Source organism: Triticum urartu, unplaced genomic scaffold, assembly GCF_003073215.2.
Source record: "Triticum urartu cultivar G1812 unplaced genomic scaffold, Tu2.1 TuUngrouped_contig_10235, whole genome shotgun sequence".
NCBI lineage: Eukaryota > Viridiplantae > Streptophyta > Magnoliopsida > Poales > Poaceae > Triticum > Triticum urartu.
Genome location: NW_024111082.1, coordinates 1 through 10,215, shown reverse-complemented (window position 1 = coordinate 10,215; position 10,215 = coordinate 1). Strand labels below are relative to the sequence as shown.

At 39.1% G+C, this 10,215-nt stretch overlaps 1 protein-coding gene across 4 annotated transcripts; it reads left to right on the top strand.

Moving 5' to 3' along the window:
• Nucleotides 1-441: 441 nt before the first annotated feature.
• Nucleotides 442-8,039, top strand: LOC125526482 (ATP-dependent DNA helicase PIF1-like). 4 transcript variants are annotated; one of them, XM_048691172.1, is made up of 7 exons: nt 445-870; nt 1,365-1,521; nt 1,661-1,993; nt 2,393-2,581; nt 2,689-2,751; nt 2,836-3,118; nt 7,653-8,039. In XM_048691172.1, exons 3-7 carry the CDS (start codon nt 1,957-1,959, stop codon nt 7,696-7,698), a joined length of 618 nt encoding a protein of 205 aa, XP_048547129.1. In that variant the 5' UTR covers nt 445-870; nt 1,365-1,521; nt 1,661-1,956; the 3' UTR covers nt 7,699-8,039. The 4 variants fall into 4 exon arrangements, with proteins under 4 accessions (XP_048547126.1, XP_048547129.1, XP_048547128.1 ...); XM_048691171.1 differs by lacking the exon at nt 7,653-8,039 and adding an exon at nt 5,162-7,116; XM_048691169.1 differs by lacking the exon at nt 7,653-8,039 and having other exon boundaries at nt 442-870; nt 2,836-4,826.
• Nucleotides 8,040-10,215: the final 2,176 nt, after the last annotated feature.

Genomic DNA, 10,215 nt, shown 5'->3' with positions numbered 1-10,215 from the left:
CGCATTGAGATTTTATATATCCAACCATAAAAGCGCATGGCAACCTCTGCTTCCCTCTACGAATGGCCTATCCTTTATTATTATCCTCTACCTTATGCAAGAGTTATGGTGATCTTCACCTTTTTTTTCATTTTATCATTTGGCAAACTCAGCATGTTGGAAAGAACATGATATATATCTATACTAGTCTATACTAGTCTATAGTGTACCAATTTTGAATTTGGTCCCCTCTCTCTCCTCCTAGCATGTCAAGCCAAACATGGACCATTGATTCAGCTTGCTGTGTTCAAGATCTGCCGTCAGATCTTTACCAAACCGAACCCAAGGGCTGAGATCTTCGGGATTCGCAGCCGCCCCCGCGCGCGCTTTGGTTTTGAGCTCTTTGGATGCGTGCGCTCTGTTATTCTGGAAGCACCTAGAGCATCCCCACCTAAATAAAATACCAACAAAAAAATCCCGCACCATCTCCTCTCTCTCATCGAAGCAGACTCTGTTTCGTGGTTTCACCGTCCCCTCGCCGTCGCCCTGTACTCGCGCCACCGCTTCCTTCCTGTTCCTGGCATCTCCTCTAGAGACAGATCTGCCCTACGCCCCCAGCCGCGGCAAGCCCTCCTCCCTTTCAACCCCAATCGCTCAAACTCGGGCCGCTGCAGGAGCTTTTCCTTCATGCGTTCATAACCCCTTGCTACTGTTCCACGTGGTCGCCGCCACCGCTTCCTGGCAACTCCGGCCGTATGCGCATCAGACCAATCCGCCCCGGATGCCATCGCTGCTGCAAGTGCTAGCAGCCGGATGACATACCAGTGCAGCCCGACGGCCGTGAACAAAGCATCCTCAACCTCACGCACTAACAGCTTAGATGTTGAAGAGGTAAGATACAATTTGAGAAAGTATAGAAGTGGTGCTAATTTCTTTGATGATCTTTATACATTCTAATTATATGTGTATCAGATGCCATAAATCCGAACCCAGATTTTGTATTTCAGTATAGAAATCAAGAAATTATATCACAGCATACTCTGACCACCACATGTTTGTGTTTATGTCCACAAAGTTTTTTTTCCGTTTCATTTCTCATACTTCCATAGAAGTGTTACAGCCATTTAAAACCCCATCTTCACTGCTGTATGTTACATTTGAAATGATCCTTTATAGAGAGCACTGCTATATGTTACACTGTACCATGTCAAAATCTGTACTGACAAAACATCAATACTGTCTATTGTTGGATTATTTATGAATATCAATTAATATGCAAAAAAATAGTTTGCTACAAGAAGTTTTATGTGACTTAAGCTTCGCGTGCGTATACTGCTGCATGCTCTACCTATGCTTATGCTAATGTCGTCTACTATGTTGCTCAGCGCCTTGGCAGAGTCAAGTGTGGACAATTATCTAGGAAGCAAGTGAATGGAAGTTCAAGTAACCATACAGCAGGATCCATTGGAATGCCATTACGGGCCCCTTTTCAAGATATTACAAATGTGGTTGACTCACATAGTTTATCAAAAGGGAAACAAGGTACGTCCTTAATATTTCTGGTCACCAGAATATTGAAACAAGATTAGAACTTCTTAGATGTTAAATATATAAATAAAACCTATGCCTTGTGTATTAAAAGAGTGCTCACGGTTTTTCTGAAATGTTCTATTTATTTCAGCACAAAAAATTCTTGGTTCAGTGGATCATCCAATTACTGGGACAAAACGATCAATCAATCTATCTGGCATATCCATACAGTCAAATACTCCTTCAACTGGACACGTAAGTCTACCAACAAATGCTTCCGAGCGTAAGCGTTATCGTGATCGGGAAAGATACTTGGAGATGACTCCAGAATAGCGCGCTGCCTACCTGGAAAGGAACCGTGAGTACAAACGGAGAAGGAAAAATCCTGCTGCAGTTAGTGATAATGCACAATCTGGGAGTCAAACTTGTACTTGTACCAATGGAAGCATGCACACAACTATTCTCACCAGTTCAATTACAGAAGGTACATATTAATGCAATAATATTCTGTCTTACTTTTTTAGTATTAACATAAATTCCTTCATGTCCTAATTATTATTACATGAATTGTCACTTAATCATGTTATGTTTATCTCCAAAACGGGCATGTATATGTATATAAGGAAAAACATGCTTATCATTCAGATTGTGATAGGCATTTCTGATGAGTAGAATATTACATCCACTTCCTGCTCTACTATTATTTGTTAATACATATTACTGTATAATTATTTTTTTTGGCGAAACTCATACCAATAATTTGATGAGCTTAAACTTTCTGCATCTTACAATATCCTTCGATTTGGCATAATCAGTCTAGTTGCTAAAAGTTAGACCGTGATCAGTCCATCCGACATATCTACATCATGTAATTAATTGACAGGTACTGGTCAACATAAGCGTGTATCAGCATTCCTGGACAAGGGCAGTGGACATAAGAGAAGGAGAATGTCTAATGGGGCAGGTCGTAGTAATACTGGAAAGGGAACACATGAAGATGGTGTAGCCAATGAGCAGGAAGACCATGACAGCACCATCTATGTTCCAGATGGTTCTTTTCCTGTCCTAGAAGGTAATACAATTGTCACGGTGTACCATAGCAATTTCTAATGCATCGATCAATCATCGACTTTACTTCTCCTAAAATATTATTTTACTGATTGACAAATTGATGTATAGATGAAATTGGGCAATCTGAATATATGACTGAAGATGATGAGGGTTACATATTCGCTGGACACGGTAAGCATTAATGTGTGTTCTTAGTATAAATAATTATTACTACCATTGCGACACAGTTTTCTCACTATTAAAAAGAATGAACAGGAACGGATTGCGTATTATCATATCGAGACCAAAACCATGCAAATTGTGAAATGCAAGATGATCCCTTTGATTGTATATATCGGAATGTACCAAGTGGCCATCATGTTTTGGAGCCAGTGCCTAACTGCACAAATTGCAATGCAAAACGGTTCCAGTATGAGAATCCAACATTTTGTTGCATGGGTGGCAAGGTCAAGATAGTAACTCCATATGTTCCTGATGAAATGCGCCGACTATACACAAGTCAAGATCCTGACGCTAAGTACTTTCAGGACAATATCCGGTACTTCAATTCTCACTTCTCTTTTACCTCTCTTGGTGTTATCTTGGACCAGAGATATTGCAATAAAAAGTCTGGTGTTTACACTTTCCGTGCACAAGGTCAAATTTATCATCGAATTGATCAATTGGTTCCAGTAGAAGATGGCCCTAAGCATTTACAACTATACTTTTATGACACTGAATCAGATTTGCAACACAGATTTCGTTATTCTCCTAATCTTGATAGAGTTCTCATTGGAAAATTGGCGAGCATACTTTCATCTAATCCTTACGCCCAGACATTTCGAAGCCTTGGTTCAGTGTCAAACCTTGATGAGTATCGAATTGAGCTCAACACAGACATTTCTTTAGATCAACGAGTATATAATGCACCAACTACATCACAAGTAGCAGCAATCTGGGTAGAAGGAAATAATCCTCAGGGTCACTTCGATAGGAGTATAATGGTATATGGTAAATCAAATGATCCACAGTACATAAAAGCGTACCATGGCTGTTATGACCCACTTTCATATCCACTATTTTCCCAAACGGGGAAGTTGGGTGGAACTTGAAAATACCAAAAGTGAGATCAAATGTCATTGTTAATAAGATCAATCAAGAAGGTGACTATAACAAAGAAGGTAAATTGTGCCGCATAATCAACTGTCACTTATATTATATTTTAAAAATTATTTATCTAAATTAAAATGTTTTCCATTATAGGGATGGAGTATAACTCTGGTTCATTTGTTTCACCAAGGGAATACTATTGTTTCAAACTGCAAGTGCGACCGAATGAATTTAATGTTTTGCTTTTTGGCAAACGACTAACTCAACAGTACATTGTTGATATGTACATTAAGATTGAGTCAATAAGATTGGCATTCTACCTAAAACCAGCAAACCAAAATCTTATACGAGCAAATTTATATCAAGGGCTGGTTGATAGTGTTGTTGCGGGTGAGACACGTGTGTGCATGAATGGGAAGCATATAGTGCTCCCACCCTCTTTCATAGGAGGCCCACGGGACATGAGGCGACGATATCTAAACGCCATGGCTTTGGTCCAATGGTTTGGAAAACCAGATCTATTTCTTACAATGACATGCAATCCAAGTTGGGAGGAGATAACAAAAGAGCTCGCACCAGGACAATTAGCACAAGATCGGCCAGATTTGGTAGCACGAGTATTCAAGGCAAAATTGGAGGATCTTAAGAATCTTATATTTAAAAAGAATTTTTTTGGTGAAGTTGCCGCTCACGTGCGTGTTATTGAATTTCAAAAGAGGGGGCTACCCCATGCACATTTCTTAATAATCCTAAAGTCGGATTATAAGATAAATAACCCAGATCAGTATGATCAAATTATATCAGCTGAAATTCCTAACAAAAACAAGTACCCAGTGTTACATGATTTAGTTATTAAACACATGATGCATGGGCCCTGTGGCGTTCTCAATAGTAAAAATTCCTGCATGCAAAATGGGGAATGTAAATACCATTATCCCCAAGCATTCTCAGATGCTACATTGCAAGGGAAAGACTCATATCCAATTTATAGACGCAGGGATGATGGCCGTAAAGTGCGCATTAGGGGATCTGTTTTGGATAATAGATGGGTTGTGCCGTATAATCCATACCTACTTATGAGATATAATTGCCATATAAACATCGAAGTTTGCTCCAGCATCAAGGCTGTTAAGTATTTATTTAAGTACATTTACAAGGGTCATGATCGTGCCTCTTTTATTATAGAAGCCGCAGAAGGTCGAGTTATTGGAAATTCGTGAGTATAGAGATGCCCGCTTTATATCACCTCCAGAAGCAATATGGAGAATTTACTCTTTCGACCTGAGTGAGATGTCTCCTCCCGTTCTACAATTACAAGTCCATTTGCCAAATATGCATTTGGTCCGTTATAAAGACTGACAATTTGGAAAATGTGATTAGTATAGAATCATCTTCCAGGACAATGCTTACTGAGTATTTTAGAATGAACTCTATCGATCCTTATGCTAGAAATTTCCTATATAAGGAATTCCCTGAATTTTATACATGGCAGAGGAACCACAAGACATGGAGACAACGTACCAAGAGAATTCAAATAGGTCGATTTGTGGCTGCTCACCCTGCAGAAGGTGAACGCTATTACTTGAGAATATTGCTAAACCATGTGAGGGGGGCTACATCTTTTGATGATTTACGTACTGTTGATGGTGTTGTTTTCTCCACATTTAGAGAAGCTGCAGAGAGAAGGGGTCTCATAGAAGCAGATGATAGTATTTCTGACTGTCTCACCGAAGCTGCCACATTTCAAATGCCCTATGCACTTAGAAGGCTTTTTGCTACAATTTTGGCATTTTGCGAAGTTACAAATGTTCGTGCATTATGGAACAATCACTTTGAAGCAATGTCTGACGATTTTCGTAGGGAGAACATAAGTGATGAAGCAATCGAGAAACTCGTGCTTGGAGATATTCGATATTTGTTATATTCCATGGGAAAGGACATCAAGACCTTTGATCTTCCAGATCTATTGGATGCTGATGATCTGGACAGCTTAGAGGCGAGAGAATTGAGTGAAGAAATGTCTATTGAAGTTGCTAAAGAAGACCTGGAGCTGCAGGCAACTTTAAACAATGAACAACAGCTTGCTTTTGATGAAATAATGGACCACGTCTTGAACCAGAAGGGTAAGGTCTTCTTCATCGATGGTCCAGGAGGTACAGGAAAGACGTGCCTTTATAAAGCTTTATTGGCAAAAGTAAGATCAATGGGTTTGATAGCCATTGCAATAGCAACATCTGGCATTGCAGCTTCTATCATGCCTGGTGGTCGGACGGCCCATTCCAGATTTAAAATACCAATAAATGTTCAAGAAGATACTGTGTGCAACTTCAGTAAGCAGAGTGGGACAGCTGAATTACTTCGAAGAGCATCTTTGATAATTTGGGATGAAGTTGCCATGACAAAACGGCAAGCAGTTGAGGCACTTGATAGATCCCTGCAAGATATTACTGGTTGTAGATCACAATTTGGAGGTAAAGTAATTGTGTTCGGAGGAGATTTCCGACAAGTCCTTCCAGTAGTTAGGCGTGGCACTAGAGCCCAAATTGTTAATGCCATTCTCAGAAAATCTTATCTGTGGGAGGATATAAGACAAATAAAACTCTGGCGCAATATGAGAGCACAAACAGATCCATGGTTCTCTGATTTTCTCTTGAGAGTTGGCAATGGCGTTGAAGAATCAATTGGTGAAGACTATGTGCATTTACCTGAAGAGATGGTTGTAGGTTACACACATTCAGAGACCTCGGTTAGTAAGTTGCTAAACGAAGTATTTCCTTCACTTGACAAGAATGGAAGATTACCGTCTTATATAAGTTCTCGTGCCATTCTTTCCACCAAAATGAATACGTGGATGAATTAAATGTGAAGCTTATAGATCGATTTCCTGGAGAAGAAAAGGTCTACTATAGTTTTGATTCAGCAGTGGATGATACTCACAATCACTACCCACCTGAATTCCTGAATTCTCTCATACCTAATGGCCTACCTCCACATGTTCTCAGGCTGAAAATAAATTGCCCTGTGATCTTGCTTCGGAATTTAGATCCTCATAATGGGTTATGCAATGGAACAAGGCTTATTATTAAGGCATTTCAAGATAATGCTATCGATGCTGAAATTATTGGAGGACAACATGCTGGAAAGCGAGTATTCCTTCCAAGAATACCTTTGTATCCTTCTGAAGATGATGTGCTTCCCTTCAAGTTCAAGAGAAAGCAATTTCCAATTCGTCTTAGCTTTGCAATGACAATCAATAAAGCTCAAGGTCAAACAATTCCGCATGTTGGTATCTACCTTCCAGAACCTGTGTTCTCTCACGGTCAACTATATGTTGCATTGTCCCGAGGAATATCAAGGCAAACAACAAGAATACTTGCCAAGCCAAACAGGGATGTCGACCCATCAGGAAAAAGTACCAAAAATATTGTCTATAAGGAGGTTTTGGCACGATAAATGTATATAATGCATAACTGTCTTTGTTTCATATATATGAGCATGCTTTACTTTGTCTCATAATATTGGTACGTTGATAATTGTTGAGATTTTTTTATAAATATACGCATATATTAGAATCATGAATAACATAGGCCTTATATTCTAATATGTTCTACAGATATATGAATACATAATGTTTTCTGTTCAGAGAGAGCACGAATGGAGTATTGTGCTACTATTGTCAACTTTTTTGTTTGCTGTAGTTCTAAGTTTGTGTCCAGAAGATCATCAACTAGATCAGGATCCTTGTTTCATGTATAATACACCGAATCATTTTTTATGTGCAAACCATGAATTTGATTTGCTAAGCTGGAATTTGGTCATTTACGTTTTTTGATTATGCTAGCCTTAGATTGCACAAAACCATGATCGACATTGCAGACTGGTTTTATACCATATAGAAGGTGTTGTTTTTATCTTGTCATTGAATGCCTCTTCGCACATTTTTTTGTCTCAATACTTAACTTGATACACTCTCATGTTGGCAGGGTCAATTGGAATCTTATGCCTTTATGGATCATGAACTTGAAATGAAGGCTTCTGGTGAGCTCTAAGCATCCATGCTTCAGGCAACATTACTATTAGGTGCCAGCTTCATTTTGGCATGAGCTACCCTCTTTAGTTGTGGATTTGAAAAATGTTAGTAAAAGAAGTGTATGTATCTATATGTACTGTTGTACGTGACATAGCTGTCTATAAACAATATGTGAGATCAACCCTGAAAACAAACTCAGCTCGCAAATAGCAATAATTGTATGGTGGGCGATTCTGCCATGACCTATTTGGTTATAAGTTATTGATGTTTGACTTGTAGCTGTGAGCACTTGTGTTGTTGCATATTGTAGTTGAGCTTTTGCTTATGTTGTATAGTAGGATACATTTTCCAAACCTATATATGGATGAGAAACAAGGGGTCTAAAAATAGAAATGATTATTTTCTTTTACATAAATTGGACCCTCTGCTATCTTTTAGTTCCATCTCAACTGGTTACTACGTGCAAAGCACGTGCAGTTTACTAGTACTTGATAGTAAGTCAATGGGGGTAAGTAGATATGTATAATTTAATCATAGAGTTATAGAATCATCTATAAGGGGATATTGGTTGAATATTAAGCAAGATACAAGGTCGATGTCATGTTCTTTAAAAACGAATGTTGGATCTCCATATACATGGTTAGATCAAGAATGTGATGAGAAAATTACAATGCTAACTTATAATTCATATAATTATCGCATAATAATGCTAACAATTGCACATAAACTACATGATAGTAACTTAATGGAGTAACTGTATTTTTATTTGAGAACAACGAAGTAAGTAGCTATGAGTGACTTACAAGAATCTTGGAGTTACGCACAATCATTTATGAGATGATTTTGATTAAACATTTGGTTTGATGAACCCGCCCAATAAACCCGGATGAAGTGAGTACGAAAACAATAGTCATACTACTTGTGTGTTGTACAATCTTGAGCTAATTAATGGTGTAACTAGCGAGTGATTTGCAAAGATCTTAACATTACACATAATCATATATGACAAGATTTTTGGTAAAACATTCGACTAGATGAACCCGAACGGAGATGTATGACAATAGTAGTACAATCATACTACAGGTGTGTAGTATAATCTTGAGCTAGTAAATGGTATAACTAGCTATGAGTTATTTGCAAAGATTTTAGCATTACAAACAATCATTTATGAGGCAATTTTTAGTTAAATGTTTGATTTAATGAGCCTGTCCAATAAACTTAGGCGAAGAGACTACGACAATAGTAGAGTCATACTACAGGTGTGTAGTATAATCTTGAGCTAATAAATGATGTAACTAGCTATGAGAGATTTGCGAAGATCCTAGCAATACATACAATCATTTATGAGAAGATTTTTTGGTTCAATGTTCGGTTGGATGAACCCATGCAATAAACCAATACTGAGAGTGTACGACGGTAGTAGTACAGTTGTACTACATCGCGTAGTATAATCTTGAGCTAATAAATGTTGTAACTAGCTATGAGTTATTTGCAAGGATATTAAAATTAAATACAATCATTTATAAGAAGATATTGGTTAAGCGTTTGGTTGGATGAACCTGTCCAATAAACCCACACGAAGAGAGTACAACAACAGTACACTGATACTACAGGTGTGTAGTACAATATTGAGCTAATAAATGACATAACTATGAGTGATTTGCAAAGATCTTAGCATTACACACAATCATTTATTATAATATTTTTGGTTAAATGTTCGGTTGAACGAACCCGTCCAATAGACCCAAAAGGGGAGAGCAGCAGTAATAGTACAGTCATACTATAGGCGTGTAGTACAATCTTGAGCGAATAAATGACGCAACAAGCCATGAGTGATTTGCAAAAATCTTAGCATTATACACAATCATTTGTGAGACGATTTTTGGTTAAACATTGAAACCATCCTATAAACCCAGACGGAGAGTGTATGACAATAGTGGCACAATCGTACTACATGTGTGTGGTAGAACAATCTTGAGCTAATAAATGTTGGCTTGCCTCCAAATAGATAAAGTCAAACATACATCCATCTATTCATACGCGAGGCACAATGCAAGAAATAGTAGTTCTCTCAAGGGAATAGCACGCAAGATTCCCAAAATGCTCGCTTTCGGAACCTGCCTCGTGCCTTCCTCCCACCGCACGGCCCCTCGCTGACGCGTGGGCCCACCACATGCCCTCTTGCACCATCACGCGGCCACCTTGTATATAGGGGACTGGCCTCACCCCCACCTACCAACCCACACCTGTTGCCTTGCTTATTAAAAATCTTTGTACATTTACCAATTCCGTCGAGGCCCCTTCCCCGACGACGATTGCGACGAGGTATCAGCAACCATCATGTCTGGCAGAGCATTACTCGCCGACATCAAGGTTCCCATGGTGACGCGGAAGGTGATGGAGGTCACGGTGCGGCCCGAGAAGAAGAAGCCCCAGCGAGGAGGTGGCGGGGGCCATCGCTTCACGCGACACGGCGGGGGCAGGGGGCTCCTCCCGGCCTTTGATGAGGAAGACCT

Coding starts and splice junctions, on each gene's coding strand:
- LOC125526482 (XM_048691169.1), top strand. CDS start 1,957: ATGCACACAACTATTCTCACCAGTTCAATTACAGAAG. Junction 1,994..2,392: donor CACCAGTTCAATTACAGAAG/GTACATATTAAT, acceptor ATTAATTGACAG/GTACTGGTCAACATAAGCGT. Junction 2,752..2,835: donor TTACATATTCGCTGGACACG/GTAAGCATTAAT, acceptor AAGAATGAACAG/GAACGGATTGCGTATTATCA.